The 19,147-nt window shown below is 38.0% G+C and overlaps 1 protein-coding gene across 14 annotated transcripts in view; it reads left to right on the forward strand.

The window, feature by feature from the left end:
* The window catches only part of LOC144372842 (transport and Golgi organization protein 1 homolog), a 108,666-nt gene that overhangs the window by 17,240 nt on the left and 72,279 nt on the right, over nt 1–19,147 (forward strand). For 7 of the 14 annotated variants that reach the window (XM_078036091.1, XM_078036093.1, XM_078036086.1 and 4 more), the window contains exons 4-7: nt 5,645–5,809; nt 9,486–9,600; nt 10,390–10,543; nt 13,955–14,120. The exons of 1 other annotated variant lie outside the window; for it this stretch is intronic. In XM_078036091.1, the coding sequence (XP_077892217.1) occupies nt 5,645–5,809; nt 9,486–9,600; nt 10,390–10,543; nt 13,955–14,120 (600 nt within the window). Of the gene's footprint in view, nt 1–5,644; nt 5,810–9,485; nt 9,601–10,389; nt 10,544–13,954; nt 14,121–19,147 lie in introns of those variants that run through there. 6 more of the 14 variants (XM_078036092.1, XM_078036096.1, XM_078036098.1 and 3 more) reach the window with 4 other exon arrangements.

The following is a 19,147-nucleotide window of genomic DNA, read 5'->3' on the forward strand; positions in this document are numbered from 1 at the left end:
CCTGGTAAGAACAACAATAGTGCTTTTATGAAGCATAAGAAAATTTAGGGGTTCTAAAACTTTATTCTGAAAAAAAGTAATTTTATAAATATTATTTCATGTTCAAAGTATATTCATATACAGCCTTACATTTTCAAATGACCAAAGAATGAGGAACACTTAAAAATAATGTGTTTCATTATTCACATAGGTGGGAATAAAGTTGTAGCTTAAATTTTAGCATTAGTACTCATTCTCTAATTTTGTGTTATTTCTACCTATTGTCAAACATCTAACAATACTTTAGGAATAGGATGTCAATTTTTTATGTTCATAAAGTTCAGTGTAAAATAAAAAAGAATTATCCTCTTGATTATGGCTAATATTTTCTATATAATCTTATGAATCATTACTACTGAATTAGCATTTTTTAAAACCAGAATCAAACATGTTTATTTCAACTTTATTACCTTTTTTACCTATTATTAGAGTAAATAAATTGGCATAATAATTTTAAGTTAATAATTTTTTTTCACATAATGGATATGCTAAAATTAAATCCATTCCTTTATATAGACTTGTAGAATCTACACCCAATTTTCAGATGCTATAAACAATGTCACAGTAATCTTCATATATAAATAGTTTATATATATATATATATATATATATATATATATATATATATATACACACATATATACGTATATATATATACGTATATATGTGTATATATATAATACTTGTTATATTTTGGAAGGATATTCATGAGCTAAAAGGTGTTCATATTTTTTAGAATTTTTTAAAATCAGAAAATACATTAATTTGCTCTTTGATTAGTCCAAATGCAGCTTAAACTTTTCCCATTGTCCTCCATCTTTTACAACACAGTTGTTTTCAGCTATTTAATTGTGGAAACAATAAAGACATTACTCTGAAACAACTCTTAGTAGGCAAAAAAATTTAAAAAATGTTATCACTAAGAGATAATCTATAAATCTTTGTGACACTTGGTTTAATTCTCAGCTTCAAACTCAATAAAATTCCAGGCATTTGCATAAGTTGTTAATTATCTAATACAGTAACACTATTCTTAATTTTTCTAATCTAAGGTAATATATTACCTTTGTAATATATGGTGGTAATAAATTTATCTTTTTTCACCATAAGTAGTGGACTTTAAATCCAGTAAATTTGATCATTCTGTTGCGCATTGGTGTTTTTTATTTGTTTTTTTTTTTTTTTTTTTTTGGTTTTTCATTACATTGACTGATTTGAGTGATTTTCATATTGGTTACTCTTCCTTTTTCCTTTTTTTCTCTCTCCCTTTCAACATATCTAAAACCTGGAATTCTCTTTTCTTTCCTTCAAAGCAATTTTTTCTTTTACAAATATTTTTAGATTTTTTTAAAAAAATATTGCCCATCTCCAAATTCTAAAATGATTTTTCACCTTAAAAATTTTTACATATTAGTTATTATGTATTTCAGCATTTTTTATAAGTTAATGCTGCTTCTGTATTTCTTATTTAGTAAGGTATGTGCCCTGTCTCTTCCTAATTGTACAAGCATTATTTTTTTTTCAATTGATAATATCACTTTTTCATGTAAATTTTTACTAGTTGATAGATATAATACTAATTTTATCTGCAATTTATGGATTCTTTTTTTGTGAAATCATTTAAAATAATTTTGCAGTCAAATCTCTCATTACCTTTTCTACATAAAGCCAGTTCAATGTAAAATTAAAAATTGGCCATTAAATTTTTCACACAGTTATGATTTTGTATTTAATATTTTAAACAATAATATACTTGATTTTCAGCCTGAGAAGAACTGGGTTAAAATGCCCATTTTCTCCATTAATATTTCAAAACTTGGAAAAGTCAGTGATCTTTGAGCATCTTTAAATGGAGCCTATTAGGAACCATAGGGGTTAAATTAGATAATGTGTGTAAACTCTTAACAGATGTCTTGCTGGTAGTAAATAATAAATGATGTGGAAAGTTATTTATGGCTTTATACATCATGAGGTGTTTTAATTTATTATTTAACAAAGACATATTTATCATAGAAGTTTAGGCTAAATATGTCTTTGGTAAATAATAAATTATTTTTATTAGTTTTGACTTATCTCTTGAAGTTGGGACATTAAAGATATAAGTCAAAACTTACATGAATATAGACCTGAAAGTAATATGAGAGTTTTTCCAATTATAGTTGAAATATAATGAAAAATTAAAAAGTAGTCATGGATACAGGACACATAGAGAAACTTCCTGTTCAGGAACATCACTTTGGTCTTTGGAGATTTATGTCTTCATTCTCTGACTCTTTAAATGGAACAGTATAATAAATAATTAATGTCTTAAGAGTGATTGCAGATCAACAAGCAAAGACAAATACAAAAATGGTAGGGGACACAGTGTTCCTATTCAATATCCTTGAATTAGTTTTAGATTTTAGATTGATTCTAGGCACCCAGGCCTCTTAGACATCATCAGGAACATCTAAATTGCTTTCTCACAACTTCTAAAATGTTGGGGACCACAAATCAAGTAAAGATGGCATCTGGCAGTTTGCCAGGAGGAGTGGTTTGTGAGTCAATGCCACGGAGCCATTAAGATGATAAGGATTCTTTATTGGCTGACTGCTGTATCTAGATAATGCTAATTGAGTCAAGCTGTGTGTAATCAGTTAGGTATATATACCTCTGCTGTTCCGCAATAAAGTGGTGCCTGCTACCTTGAGTACCCGATACCTTGAGTTCCTGCTCAGTTCCCTCTTGAGTTTCTCCTCAATAAAGCAGTTCCCGCTTCAACCTTCAAGTTGCTTAGTTTTGTGATCCATTTTTACTAAATACCAGAAGAGAAAGTGTTATGTTAAGGGCAGTGTGAGTTTAATTTTCTATATCATTTAAAATTACTTGAGTGCATCCCCAAAGAAAACTAATATATTGATCAGATATAATTAGCTTCAATGTAAATAGAACCTTACCATGGATTGTTTGTGTATACTAGCAAAAGATATATAAGTGAAAATAATCTACGAAAGTTCATAATGCTTATCTAGCACACAAGAAATCTATGGGATAATAACAAGAGACAAAATTTGATGTGTATAAGAAGAAATATATTTTAGTGAAAAAAGTTTGATATTTAATTGTGGCTTTAAAATACTCTTCTATATTAGATTATATAAATACACAAATAGAAATATTGCATCCTGGTCACTCTCCAGAAATCTGCCCATGTCACAGACGGGTGGACGGACAGCACTCTGACTCACCCTGTGCAGGCAAGCAAGGAGCTTCCTGTCCCAGCTACATCAGAGGAAGATACAAGACAAGCACCAGTTCACCTGCCATGGTGTGAGGGAGGATCTAGGGATCAATGCCCAGAGACACATTATTTTTAACAAATGCAACACTCACTTTCTCAGCCACTGGAAGTGGAGCATGGGTCTACAGGGGGGAGTGCCAATCTGACCTATGGCCTCTCACCCACCTACCAGCACCACTCACCAGGTTTGCTAGGAGGTGCAGTCATTGGCTGACTGCACCAGGCATGCTGGCTCACAGTGACTACTGCATCCTTCTGTCAGCACTCAGGGACCCCTCAGTTCCACTGGACCTGGGAGAGACAGGAGGGGGATGGGAGGATTTGAGGATATACTTTAATATGTGTGTATATATAAGTATTTACTTATTAGGTATCTTTATATGTATGTATATATGTATATATTTTACATGTTTATCGTGTCTTTATATGTGTGTATATTTTATGTGTGTATATACATACATGCTTATGAACTTTATACTTCCATGTGTATATTGATACTTAATTGAGAGTAGAGCTTCTATTTATCATCTTTATTTTTTTGAATACTGTTTCTTCCATATTGATAACTCTGGTTTGGAAGCATAGAGGGAATAATTTAATTTTCATGTCTCATAAATGCTCATTTCTTTTGTCCCATAATACATATCAGTCAAAATTGCAATACTTCCACAGTATGATTACTGGAAGCATTCTGGGGTTTTATTGTTAGTTTTGGTTTTAGTTTTTAGCATATACTCTCTCATTTCTTTTTTCTTTCTTTTTTATTTTTTGCATTTTCTTTTTCTTTTTTGCCAGTCTTTTTAAAATTGATTTAAAAAAATAAATGACAGCAGAACACATTACAATTCTTATGACACATATACAGCAATATTTTCATATCTCTGGTTGTATATAAAGTATGTTGACACCAATTCGTGTCTTCATATATTTACTTTGGATAATGATGTCTATCACATTCCAACATCCTTGCTAGTCCCCTGACCCTTCTTTTTCCTCCCACCCCTCTGCCCTATATAGATTTCATCTATTCCTCCCATGTTTCCCATCCCTACCCCTCTATCAGTTAGCCTTCTTATATCAGAGAGAACATTCAGCATCTGTTGTTTTGGGATTTGCTAACTTCACTTAGCATTATGTTCTCCAACGCCATCCATTTACCTGAAAATGCCATGATTTTATTCTCTTTTATTGAACAGTAAAATTTCATTGTGTATACATGACACATTTCTTTTATCCATTTATCCACTGAAGAGCATCTAGATTGGCTCCATAGTTCAGCTATTGTGAATTGTGCTGCTATAAACATTGTTGTGGCTGTGTCATTGTAGGATGCTGTTTTTAAGTCCTTTGAGTATACACCGAGAAGAGGGATAGCTGGGTCAAATGCTGGCTCCATTCCCAGATTTCCAAGGTATCTCCATACTGCTTTCCAATAGGCTGCACCAATTTTTAGTCCCACCAGTAATGTATGAGTGTGCCCTTTTCCCCTACATCCTCACCAACACTGTTGTTGTTTGTCTTCATAATAGCTACCATTCGGACTGGAGTGAGATGATATCTAAGAGTAGTTTTGATTTGCATTTCTCTAATTGCTAGAGATGATAATTTTTCAAATATTTGTTGATTGACTCTATATCCTCTTCTAGAAGTGTCTTTTCAGGTCCTTGGTCCATTTGTTGATTGGGTTTTTTTTTTATGCTTTTTGAGTTCTTTATATACCCCCGAGATTAGTGCTCTATCTGATGTGTGAGGGGGTAAAAATTTGCTCTCAGTATGTAGGTTCTCTGTTCACCTCACAGATTGTTTCTTTTGCTAAGAAGAAAATTTTTAGTTTGATTCAATCCAATTTATTGATTCCTGATTTTAATTATTGTGCTATAGGAATCTTATTAAGGAAGTTGGGCCTTAATACCACACGATGAAGATTAGGCCTTCTTTTTCTTCTATTAGACACAGAGTCTCTGGTTTAATTTCTAGGTCCTTCATTCATTTTGAGTTGACTTTTATGCAAGGCGAGAGGGATTAAGTGATGAATTTTTTTTTTTGGTTGTTCACAACATTACAAAGCTCTTGACTGAAGTGATGAATTGTTCCCCTAAATTTAGATCTTTCAGACTGGGGTTGTGGCTCAGTGGTAGATCCCTTACCTGGCATGTGAGAGACAATGGTTTGAATCCTCAGTACCACATAAAATAAGAAACAAGATCAAGTTATAAAACAATTGAGATCTTTCCTTTGGGCTTTATTGAAAGTAGGGCAGGCTTGGGTGTGGAAAGGACAAATAGGCATTGGCTTAGGAATGACTCGATTATTTTATTTCCTAAGAGTCCTTGCAAAGAGTAAGGACCTGTGTGTGGTTGTTGTCTTCTCTACGTAAAGGCTACAGCTATGAGCGTGTGGACGGTTCTGTGAGAGGCGAAGAGAGACACCTGGCCATCAAGAACTTTGGACAGCAGCCCATCTTTGTTTTTCTCCTGAGCACCAGGGCAGGTAAGCCTATGGGTGTTGAGGAAGCAGATAGTCATCCCACCACTGGTACGTTTTCCCCTAATTCTCTTAAAGGAGAGGTTCTTACCAAGGAGTATTGAAAAAGGAGAGAATCAAAACACTTACGTAGCCTAGTACTGGACTTCACGTGTGGAGCTCTTTTCTGTTCAACCTGTGAAGCTGTGATCATGAGAAGGGAGGCTGAAACCTGGGCCTGTTGGAAAGTAATTCTAATCCACTTAGACCACTGACCGGGAACGTCCTGTTTTGTTTTGTTTTTAATTTTGGGGAAAGTTTTATTCACATTCATTCATTCTCCTTCCTAGCCATGAATTTGGAAAATAAGATAATCTATTTTCTAGTTTCCCTTCCTCCAGGAGTACCTCTGAAAGAGTGTTATAAAGTTTAATAAAGATTTGTTGTTTAAAATGTGACTAAAGTGAAACTGACAGCTATTTATAATTATCATGGTATTGTCCATATGACTTAATCATAAATAAATGACACTTGTGGTTTTCCCAGTTGCTTTCACATAGTATTAAATAATTTGAAATCGGTTTGGGGAAATGGAATTTTTCTTACATTCTGAATCAAAAAGCCCTAAATTAATTTTGAATTCATAGTCTGAGTTTCATGATCTTACTTTTTTGATGGTAATCCTGATAGAATAGATATAGGAACACAAACAGGAATTGTGTCCTTGATGATAAAGAAATTAATGTCTTTATGGAACGAAAGGTCATCCTTATGTAGAAAGCACTTAGTAAGTGCTTTGTACTATATGGGTTTATAAAAGAAGTGTTAGATATGACCCTTGAGTATCAGGAGATCATTTCTCTAGTGTGTGTTTTAAAGCCAATAATAAGATACAATCAGATTCCTTTGGTCCAGTCTCTTCCCAGGTCACATACCACATTCAGTCCCATTGTCTCATGATTATTCTTTGGGGAAGCTCAAAGGATGTGGTCAAAGGCATGGTCAGTGTTGGGAGAGGAATTCCATTTATGTGTTTAAGATTTTTTTTTTTAGAGGGAGAGAGAGAATTTTTTAATATTTATTTTTTAGTTATCGGCAGATACAACATCGTTGTTTGTATGTGGTGCTGAGGATCGAACCCTGGCCACACGCATGCCAGGCGAGCACACTACCGCTTGAGCCACATCCCCAGCCCCGCGTTTTAAGATTTTTTTTCATATTTAGAGAGCAAATAATGTTTGAAACATCTAAAATTAGTTAATCTCCTTGGAGGCCTCAGAGTAGATTATCTAGAAGCTGAAGCAGTCCTGGACATTAGCCTTTTCCACGCACTAACTGTCATACGTGCCATCGTGTTGTAGCTATACCTGTGCCGCGTTTTCATTTAATGTTTCCTTCCAGCTTTCCACGAGGTTGTTACCACATATTGCCGGCAGATGGCAGCGATAGCTTAGGAATATGTCCCAAACAACTAAATGCAGCTTAAAATATCATCTTTGGTGAAGAAGGGCTGCACTAGCCACTATTAACTCAAGAGAAAGATAATTTTTTTTAAACTTTTTTAGTGATGACAAAGCAACTTTATTATTATTATTTTTTTAGAGAGAGAGAGAGAGAGAGAGAGAGAGAGAGAGAATTATTTATTTTTTTTAGTTTTCGGCGAGCACAACATCTTTGTTTGTATGTGGTGCTGAGTATCGAACCCGGGTCGCATGCATGCCAGGCAAGCATGCTACCGCTTGAGCCACATCCCCAGCCCAAGAAAGATAATTCTTATGGAACACAAACACATTTTCAAATGAGATGACTGCCTTGATAATTAGCATACAGTGGACAAAAAGGTTCTGGAGCCTGGCACAGTAGTGCATGCCTACAGTTCCAGCTACTCAGGAGGCTGAGGCAGGAGGATGGCTTGAGCCTAGGAGTTCAAGGCCAGCCTGGGCAACACTGTGAGACCCTGTCTCTGTCCCAGGAGTAATGACCTCAGATTCTGGAATATGGGATGGAATCCTGACTGTTTTACCTTCTACTGGTGCAACTTCAAATAAATCCCTTAATCTAGCTGTTTCCATTTCAGCATCTGCAAAATGAGAATAGTGCTAGCAAGGACACAGGGTTGTTGTGAGGGTTAGAAGAGTCAACACATGTAAAGTGCCATGAGCAGTGCTTGGCAGTAGTAAAACAGAAGTGTAGCTCTTATTATTGGGTATAACTTAGCCTTTCTCCGTATTCAGTCATTAGTATTTCTTTATTCCAACTTTGATTTTATAGGAAGACTTCAATGAGAATGTTCCTGCCTGGCTTGTCTTACATCCAGCCAGGAGTTAGTAGTCCTGTAGAAAGGAACCCTTCATTCAGTTCTTGGAACAAGCCCTTTCAGGCCTGTTTTAGCAATGACCTCCAGTGACCCTGGCTAGAGTGTGTTCTGTACAGTTTCCACATTTATCAAAGAGAAGCCTGTGGTTTGCTTCTTAGTACTCTAAATTCCTGAACCCAAAGTGCTCTTTTGGCCTTTTCCTGCACCATTGGAGAAAGACCAGAGAGTTGTTGCATTGAGTGTTCTTGTCTTGAACTGATTTTACGACATCTTCTTTGATCAGTGTGGAAACCAGTACAGGAAGACACTCTCAGGTTTTCTCCACTCAGAGGCAGGTATCATCTGCTCTAATCATAGCTAGTGTCAGGTCTTCCTACCTTGTTGAAGCTGCAAGTGTGGTCATGTGTGTTTCTTACTGCCCACTGCAGACATCTCTTTGTTTTAAGATACATTTTTAGTTGTAGATGGGCACTGTTTTAGTCAGCTTTTTCACCTCTGTGACCAGAACCAACTGTGGAGGAGGAATGTTTATTGGAGGGCTCATGGTTTCAGAGGTCTTAGTCCATAGAAGGCCGACTCCATTCCTTGGAGCTCCAGGGGAGGCAGCATCCTGGCAGGAGTGTGTGACTGAGGGTAGCAGCTCACATCATGATCAGAAAGCAAAGAGAGAGAGACTCCACTGTCCAGATGCAAAATATATACCCCTTAGCCATGTTCCTGCTGAACCCCTTCCTCCAGCCACACCCACCTGCCCCAGTTACCACTCAGTTAATCCCATTAGCGATTCATTCACTGATTAGGTTAAAGCCATATCCCAGTCATTTCTCCTCCAAACCTTCTTGCATTGTCTCACATGTGAGCTTTTGGAGGACACCACATCTAAACCATAACAGATGATACCTTTATTTTATTTATTTTTATGTGGTGATGAGGAAGGAACCCAGTGCCTCACGTGTTCTATCACTTGTGTTTTATCACTGAGCTACAACTGCAGCCCCCAGACCTCTTATTTTTGGAGCTGTTTTCTGAAAGAACTTGTGTCCTTATTCACAGACTGTTTGAAGCAAAATCCAATCAAGGTTTTCAAACAAATATTAAATGTCTTCATGCAATTAACTTAAGCATCCTTTTCTTCTGCTTACCTCTCATTCTGTTATATTTGATAATTAAATTTTCCCAGTTCATGCAATGAAAGGTGAGGTAGCACTTTTGACCACTGTAGGGTGGTCAAAACCTGAAGTTTGGGGCAGAAATTTCAGTTTGAAGGATGAAACCAGTCAGTTGGACTGATTTCAGATTTTCAGTAGGACCCAGTCCTGCCTTGTGTGTTTTCTAGTTCCTTATTTGTGTGTTGCTGATCATGCTCCTTTTTTGTATGGTTTTCAGGTGGAGTTGGCATGAACTTAAAAGCAGCAGATACTGTTATTTTTTCTGACAGTGATTTTAATCCTCAAAATGACTTGCGGGCAGCTGCCAGAGCTCACCGAATTGGCCAGAACAAGTGAGTGAGTTAGACATTGGCACCTTTCTGCTCTGTTGGCTTGCAGCTGTGGATTGGGGAGGAAGGTGGACCGTGTAGTCCTCACAACAATGCCACGATGGAGTTAGAGTCCACTGGGTTTGAACACCGTTGTGCTGCTGGGTTGTAGAATCATGTTGGGGGATCAGTCGTCCCATGATCAGTTCAGACTCACTTTGTTGAAAAGAACAGTTAAATTCCAAAATGATTAGAAGAAACTTAGAATTTATTTAGTTCATGTTTCTCACGTTAGATCCTAATTCAGTTTAAAAATGAAGTTAAAGCCAGTGGGTGCACATGCCTGTAATCATTATCAGCATGGGAGACTCAAGCAGGAAGATCAAGTTTAAAGCCAACCTTGCAACTTACCTAAACCCTGTCTCAAAACTTTTTTTTTTTAAGGCTGGGATTATAACTTCATGGTAAAGCTCTCCTGGGTTGGGTTCCCAGTACCACAAAGAGGAAACAAAGTTGTGTTCAGCTACCCTTTGACTTGAGGTAACATGCCTGCCAGGGGTTATCCTGGCTACAGATGAAGGCCCAATAGTGGTCACTTCGTCTTCCTTCCTCTTCCTCTTTTGGGGAAAAGTTCAGGAAGAATTTGAGGCCAGATTTCTCTAACAAATGCTCAGGTCCCAATGAGCAGTGTCCTTTTCATTGTTCCCTGAATGTGGCATTTGGTTTTGCTTCCTTTTGGGTGTATTTTCCTGGCATGCTTTTTTCCCCAGCTTTGCAGACTTCTAACACTGCTCTCATTTGACTCCCGTACAGGGCTGTGAAAGTGATCCGGCTGATTGGCCGAGACACTGTGGAAGAAATAGTTTATAGGAAAGCAGCCTCCAAACTGCAGCTCACCAACACGATCATAGAAAGAGACCATTTTACTCTGGGAGCCCAGAAACCTTTGGCTGATCCTGACCTCCAGGTAAAATGTGTTCTTTTTAGAGTCTCATGATTTATAACCAGTACTATCTGTGGATGAGAATGCAAATAAAAAAGACCAGCATTAACCACCCATTGTTGCAAATTACACATTTTTTCATTGGCCTAATTCTTACCCTCTCAGTACCTAACTACATGCAAGGTGCCATACAAGCTAAAAATGAGGGTGGCATTTAAAGGCAGAGAAAATAGAATAAAGAGAATGAGCTTTGAACCATCTAACTTGGATTGAAATTCACATCTTATCCCTTATTGGATGTATGACTTTGAGCATGTAACTGAACATCATGGATCTAATCTCTTTATGGCTTCTAAAGATGAGTGTGCCACGAGTTACCTCAGAGAGAATTTGTTTAAGTTCTTTTTTTTCTTCCTTTTTTTTAATCAGTGATGATTAGTTCCATACCTCCTCCTTAATCACAGACCCTTTGAGTAGTGACTTACAGTACTCATTCCATACTCAGAGATGAGTGAACAAGATTAGGAATTCAAAATTATGCCATAGGATATAGGGATGAAAGCACTAGAGTTATTTGTTGAAGAAGAAAAAATTAGATGGGAGTCAAATGCTGTCTTAGAATATCCTAGAGAGCTCTCTTTTGGTAGGAGGTTTAGAGTTATTCCTTAGCAGCAGCCTTTGAGATAAAATTGAACCTATATTATAATATACCCCAAGTCCTTCTGAGGGATTAGATGCAGAGAGATCAACCCCTAGTATCTAGTATGATTCAAGCATGAAGAGAGTAATAAATGTCTGAGAAAAGGTAGTAGCTGTGGGAAAGTCTGCTGTAGGAAACTGCAGAGAAATGACAGGAGTTGGCTATTCTTTTGAGGCAGGCAGTGAGAGAGAGCAAGTTCCAAGATGGCTTTAAGCCTTTAAGCCTGAAAGATGAGAGTAGAAAGTAGGAAGATAGGGATAGAAATTAGAAAGATGAAGATAATGTAGGCTTTAGTCAACAGAGTTTGTAGTAAAAATCAATATACATTATTGTTAGAGGGAGACTCAGAAAAGAAAGGAATTAGAAAAGTTTGCAAGAAAAACCAGGCTTTAAAAGGATCAGCTTATCAAAAAAAAATTCAAGAGGTATATGAAAGGGAAAAAAATTACACAGTATTACAAGCAGAATCATCAAATTTACAACTAGCCCAAGCATGAGTCTAAAAATGGCAGTTTTCTCACATCTGTATCCTTACACATCAGCATTGCAGACAGGGAAGGTGCTGTTTTTGTTAGGGAGTCACTGACCTGCAGGAAAGGGTCACAGATTTGGGGGTACTAGAACCCTAAAGAAGAACCCTAGGTTTTGTTTGTTTGCTTGACTTTAGTTTATCTTAGAGAGTAACTGGAGTCTTTGGCCTTTTGTGTTTTGAGTCTTCTGCATGCTCATCTGTCATGGTGGCCAGGCAGGCTGTGCATTTTATTTTCACACTATTGAAGAGGCAATTTCAAATGGAAGGTGAAAGCTTGAGAGAGAGGTGCGTGTACACTGTAGGTGTCTAAATATACTTCTTTACAGGACGTTGGGAGAGGAGCTCATCATGGGCTGTTGTGAAGGCACAGGTGTCAGGAGTTAGAGGAGATGCTTCCCCAGTGGAGGGAGCTCCAGGCATTCAGTCAGGGGTTTTCCTGTGATATTGGCTGCTAGCACATCATTGTGAAATGCACAGGCACAAACTCTGCCATGGGACCAGATCCTGGGGCCAGAACAAACTATGGGCTGGTGGAGAGGACCTCGGTGGAACTTCCTGCCCAAGCCATGGCAAGAAATCACACTCTGATTCTGTCTTGATTCTTTCCTCCCCACCAGACTGTGAGTTATTTATGGTTGCCAGGAACAAGGGTGATAACTCACTGCCTTGTCTCAAAATACAGAAGGACATTTTTTTAAGTTATTAAAAGAATCTAATAGTAAAAGACGTGGTTCTGGTTTGATAAATCTAAGCAGTATAGAGCAGTGAAGTTCTGATAAAGGAAAGCAGGTTCCTTGCCTTAGAAGGAGAACACAACAGAAACAGAGAACAGATACAGATGCGGTGAACACTTATTGAATGCGTACTGTGTGCTAAGCATTGTGTGACATGCACTTTTTCCAGTTGTTTCAGAAGAAGAATAACAAAAAAATGAGATAGACGTTGTCTTTACCTCCATCTTAAGAAATTTTCCAAACATCAGATTCATGACTCTAATCCGAGCACTCTTTAACTTCCAACTACATGCTCTTAGTTACTATAATAAAGTGGTTTTCATTTAAAAAATGGGTAGTTCCTTAAAGACATGTTGTGAGTGAGCAGTAGCGAGGGAAGCCAGGAGACATAGTCCAAGGAGTGGAAGAGGGAAGGGTCCCAGTATGGACTGAGCCTCATCATAAATACTTGGCTTTCTTCTGTTTTGGGTACTAAATGCCAAAGCCATTTGGCTTGGTTATATATATATATATATATATATATATATATATATATATATATATATATATATATATATATATATGTACACCAAAGTTAAATATAAATATAACAGGTATGGTTTTGCTTAGTTTTTGTCATAGTTTTCATCTCGGGTATTTTCAAGCTAAAGTTTCCAAGTTACAGAATAGGCAATCTAGAGATAACTAACCAAATCTAAAAGGGCAAAATGAAAATGAAGTCCCATGATGTGGATCCCAATTGGTTCAGAATTCCTAAGAGATCGTACTTAGGGAGGTGGAGAGTTGCAAGTAGCAAATGAAAGCCAGGTAACACTATCTAAGATTCTGGTTCTTGTAGCCATAGGAAGTAGGCTGAGTATATCCCCTAGGGGGAGCAAGAGGGCAGGATGGGGAGTGCTGCAGGACTATCCAGGGAGATTGAAATTGAGAAAGGGCTTTTGGGTCTGGTGATGAGGGTGGTTATGGTTTTGCCAAAGTGGGTCCCATAAACCACTGTAGTAGCAAAGCGGCTTGGCAAGGACAGGTGGCAGCTCATGGTGAGATGAGGTATTCAGTGGCACCTTCTCTTTATAAGAGTTTGTCAGTGGGAGAGGTAAGAAGGTAGCCAACAGGTTCTCTGAGTTCTCTCAGGACTGCTGGAAGTGCCTGTAAAAAATGCTGGTGAGAAGTGCTATAGAAGATGCTGGAATCATTTTATCTGCCCCCACTCCTCAAAAAAATTGGAGGCCCAAATTTTTTTTTGGTATTGTAAATAATTGTCAAAGTCAACATCTCTGATCATCATTTATCACCTCTCTGCTTATTCCTCATCCAACTTCAAAACAGCCTGGCAGGTGTCATTTGTGATGGAAGAGAAGAAAGTCCACAGGGAAAGAATTACCAGGTATCATTTAGACACTTAGCAAGTCATACATCCTCATCTGTGTTTTCATGAGAACTAACTGGATCTCTCGTTTTCTTCATTCAAGTTGAGTGACATACTGAAATTTGGCTTGGATAAACTGCTGTCCTCTGAAGGGAGCACCCTGGAGGAGGGAGACCTGGAGTCCATCCTGGGAGAGACAGAGAATAGCCAGTGGGCCTCTGATGCCCTGCCTGCAGCTGGAGGAGGGATCAGAGAGCAGGAGGAAGGAAGTGAGTTGGGGTTAGGTGAGCCAGTGACTCCATCACCTCAAGGTAGGGTGTGAGTGAGATGCGTCCCCACAGGAAGTCCTGTGTCCTGCTCTGGGACCTTTCTTTCCTACCCAGCCCTGTAGTCATCTGATGACATTCTTAAGGCTTCCTGGTCCAAGAACTGCCAGAATAATCCTTGTTCCCTTGAAGCTGGACTTTGAATCCAAGTGATGATATTAATGTTTATGGTCCTGTCAGTCTCAAGGATTAAATTTGAACCTTTTCTCCCTTGACGCAGACATCTTCTCTGGAGTTTATTTGGTAAACCTCCTATCTTTATGATGGTGCTTTGCACAGTGATTCCTCTTCTCAATAGTAGAATGTTTTTTAAATTGCAACTGATATTTATGGACATTTATTGTGTTCATCAACAGTACTACTATGTCATGTGCTTTAGGTCGTTTAAGACCCATGAAGTGGGGGGCTGGGGTGGTGGCTCAGCGGTAGAGCACTCACCTCGCACGTGCAAGGGCCTGGGTTCAATCCTCAGCACCACATAAAAACAAAAGTAAAAATAAAGGCATTGTGTCCAACTTCAACTAAAAATATACATATTAAAAAAAAAAGACCCATGAGGTGTAGGAGATCATTTTGTCTTCCTTTTTATTTTCTCAAATTTGGTGTCTCTCCCTTCTCTCTCTCTCTCTCTCTCTCTCTCTCTCTCTCTCTCTCTCTCCATATATATATATATATATATATATATATATATATATATATATATATATATTTAGTTGAAGATAGACAGCATGCCCTTATTTTATTTTTTTAATGTGGTGGCTAAGGATCGAGCCCAGTGCCTCACACATGCTGAGTAAGCACTCTGCCACTGAACTACAACCCTAGCCCCAATATTTATCTTTTTGTCCATTTTCTGTTCTGAAATATTTGAATTTCAGACTTGAAAGGGTTTTTTTTTTTTTCTCATGATTATTTTTAAAATGACTGTTCTCCTGTATCAGTAAGAGGGAGTCAATATGGGCTGGTGTGAGAGGGTTTTACTGACCTTTTTTAAAATTTTTTATTCATATATGACAGCAGAAAGCATTATAATTCTTATACATATAGAGCACAATTTTTCATATCTCTGATTGTATACACAGTATATTCACACCCAGTTCTTGTATTCATACCTGTACTTTGGATAATAATTATCACATTCCACCATCATTAATAACCTCATGCCTCCTCCCTTCCCCTCCAACCCCTCTGCCCTATCTAGAGCTTGTTGTTCCTCTCATCTCCCACTCTCTATCCCACTATGAATCAGCCTTCCTTATATCAAAGAAAACATTCAGCATTTTGTTTTTTGGGATTGGCTAACTTAGTATTATCTTTTCTAACTCCATCCATTTACCTGCAAATGCCATGATTTTATTTTCTTCTATTGCTGAGTAATATTCCATTGTATGTGTGTGTGTGTGTGTGTGTGTGTGTGTGTGTATGTGTGTGTATACACACATACACACACACACACACACCCCACAGTTTTTAATCCATTCATCTATTGAAGGGCATCTAGGTTGGTCCCACAGTTTAGCTATTGTGAATTGTGCTGCTGTAAACATTGATGCATCTGTGTCCTGTAGTATACTGTTTTTAAGTCCTTTGGATATAGATTGACGAGATGGATAGCTGGGTCAGATGGTGGTTCCATTCTCAATTTTCCAAGTAATCTCCATACTGCTTTTCGTATTGGCTGCACCAATTTGCAGTCCTATCAGCAGTGTATGAGTGTGCCTTTTTCTCCCACATTCTAGCCAACACTTATTGTGGTTTGTATCCATAATAGCTGCCATTCTGACGAGTGAGATGAAATCTTAGAGTGGTTTTGATTTGCATTTCTCTAATAGCTAGTAATGATGAACAATTTTTCATGTATTTGTTGACTGATTGTATATTATCTTCTGAGAAGTGTCTGTTCAGGTCCTTGGCCCATTTATTGATTGGGTTATTTGTTTTTTTTTTGGTGTTTAGCTTTTGAGGTTCTTTATATACCCTAGAGATTAGTGCTATATCTGATGTGTGAGGGGTAAAGATTTGCTCCCAAGATGTAGGCTTTCTATTCACCTCACAGATTTGTTTCTTTTGCTGAGAAGAAAGAAACTTTTTAGTTTGAGTCCATCCCATTTATTGATTCTTGATTTTAATTCTGGCACCAAAAGAGTCTTATTAAGGAAGTTGGAGCCTAATCCCACATGATGGAGATTAGGGTCTACTTTTTCTTCTATTAAACACAGAGTCTCTGGTTTTATTCCCAGGTCCTTGATCCATTTTGAGTTGAGTTTTGTGCATGGTGAGAGATAGGGGTTTAATTTCATTTTGTTGCATATGGATTTCCAGTTCTCCCAGCACAATTTGTTGAAGATGCTATCTTTTCTCTAGTGCATGTTTTTGGTACCTTTGTCTAATATAAGATAATTGTAGTTTTGTGGGTTAGTCTCTGTATCCTCTGTTCTGTACCATTGGTCTACAAGTCTGTTTTGGTGCCAATACCATGCTGTTTTTGTTACTGTTGCTCTGTAGTATAGTTTAAGGTCTGATATAGTGATGCCCCCTGCTTCACTCTTCTTGCTAAGGATTGCTTTAGCTATTCTGGGTCTCTTATTTTTCCAGATGAATTTCATGATTGTTTTTCTATTTCTATGAGGAATGTCATTGGGATTTTGATTGGAATTGCATTAAATCTGTATAGCACTTTTGGAAGTATGGTCATTTTGATAATATTAATTCTGCCTATCCAAGAGCAAGGTAGATCTTTCTATCTTCTAAGGTCTTTTTTTGATTTCTTTCTTTAAGGTTCTGTAATTTTCATTATATATATATATCTTTCACCCTTACTGAGCTTCTTAATTCAAGAGTTCCTTCTAGCCTGGCACAGTGGTGCACACCTGTAATCCTGGTGACTCCAGAAGCTGAGGATCATGAGTTCAAAGCCAGCCTCAGCAAAAGCGAGGCACTCAGTGAGAACCTGTCTCTATTAAATACAAAATAGGGCTGGGAATGTGGCTCAGTGGTTCATGCCCCTGAGTTCAATTTCCAGTACCTCCCTCCCCACCCCACCCCACCCCGCCACGAAAAAGAATTCTTTCTCTCATCAATACAGAGAAGCACAGTGGCTTCAGTAGGGTGCTTCCTTTACTGGTAGGGAAAGGGCTGGGTGAGGCTTTTGGTTTTGTCCTTCTGAATTTCCTCCCATTGCTTCTCTCTTTCTCCCTGCCATAGACTGTTGAAGGCTGTCTGCATTACCCCTTTCTCACCCGAGAGCAGAGCGTCCCTAGATGTCTGACTGCGTCTCCTTCCAGCCCTTCCTTTGAATTCCTAAGCAGCCACTGCTCTGAACTACCAATCTCAGTCATCCTGGGGTGACCTCATTCTGGAGGATGAACTTCATCTGTCTGGCACTCCTGGAGCCCCACTGTCCTGCTCCTGTGCAGTCTCTGTCTGCCTCCCCAGACCAGTGAGGGCTTCAGAGCTCAGCTGGTTTGGGATGTTCATTCTCTGTTTACCTTCAAGTGGAAGTTTATAGTAGTTCCCGACTCCTAATTTTGTGGTAGGCTTAGATTAGGGGTGGTTTGATTATCCTTGTTGACTGGTGTGGTTTTTATGGAATATATGGAGAATTCAAAATCTAGGCAATTGGCATTATTTTACAGAACACAGTTCTTGGACTTTTCTTGTGTTTTATCTTTAAAATTTGTTATGATAGTATCACATTTATATTCTTCAAGAACTCTTTCTTGTTCTCAGCTTGTTGTTTTAATCGTATCCTATTCCCATTTCAAGGATATAATATCCTCCCCGAGGACATTTATTATAGCTTTTTAAAATATATCTCAGGGAGGATATTTATTATATCTTTTTAGAAAGTGTTACCCTGCCCACTGTATTATCTCCTTTTCCCCTATTTGCTTTTCCTTCTTCCTCCTCTTTTTAAAAGTTTTGTTTTGGAGTCTCTCGTTCTTATTAGCAGTTTATCTGAAACATCTGGTGTCCTCTGATCATCGTGCTGGTGAAATTCCCCAAAGCTGACAGGCAGCTCTGTTGTGAACTGGTGGGTGGCCTTTGGGCCTCATGCCAACAGCACTGGTTGGCAAGCCAGCTTTTGCACTGGGGGAGTCATATTTGAAGATTTCACTGGAAAAATCATTGTATCCTAAGACGAGTCCTATACCATTACAGTGAAATTGGTGGTTTAAATTGGAAAGACAGGGAGCTGAGGGCACGTGGTACTCTTGGTGTTTGGTGTGTGGATCCTCTCAGTTCCTCCATACTGTGGTGCCTGTGCTTGTGCATCTGAGTTTTTGGAGAACTGAAAGGGTTTTAGTTCCTGCAGTCAGCCCCAGCTAGATACCAGTGTTTTGGTTCCACAGCTCTTTTGAATTTGTTGTCCTCTTCTTATCCACTTTTTATCTTCCAAAGAATTCGTGCACTGTTTCATCTACCATTGCCTCATATATCTTTTTAGAAATCTGTGTATTGTCCTTTAGCTGTTTCGGGTGAGAGAAAAAATAGATGTGTGTGGTCATATTTTTAAGTTGTATTTGATTACCTTAGTACCAAGTTTCCACCCTTTTCTGTACTCATCTAGATTGACTTTATTTACTAGAACAAAATAAAATTGCAGTGTTTTCAGAACAAAATAAAATTGTAGTGTTTTCAGTCTACCTACAAAAAAATTACATTTTTGCAGACAGTTTAACTGTTGGATTCTCTACTTGGATAAAAATTTGGAATGTTGTCTTCGATGACTGTCTTGATTCTCTTTGTGGTAGATGGTTCCTCTGGCAGGACCCAGATGAGGGTCTAGACCTGTGGGCTCCAGCTGCCTCTTTGAAACAGAGTGAGGACATAAAGCATGGTTAAAAATATCAAATGAATATGAAAGAGGAGTAGTTAGAGCAGCCCATTCACAATTAAGTATAAAGTAAGGTTGCTTTATCTTTAATGCCAAGTTTTTTAAAAAGCACAGTTATATGGTAAGGTGAGCA

This window comes from Ictidomys tridecemlineatus, unplaced genomic scaffold (genome assembly GCF_052094955.1).
Source record: "Ictidomys tridecemlineatus isolate mIctTri1 unplaced genomic scaffold, mIctTri1.hap1 Scaffold_174, whole genome shotgun sequence".
NCBI classification, from domain to species: Eukaryota; Metazoa; Chordata; class Mammalia; order Rodentia; family Sciuridae; genus Ictidomys; species Ictidomys tridecemlineatus.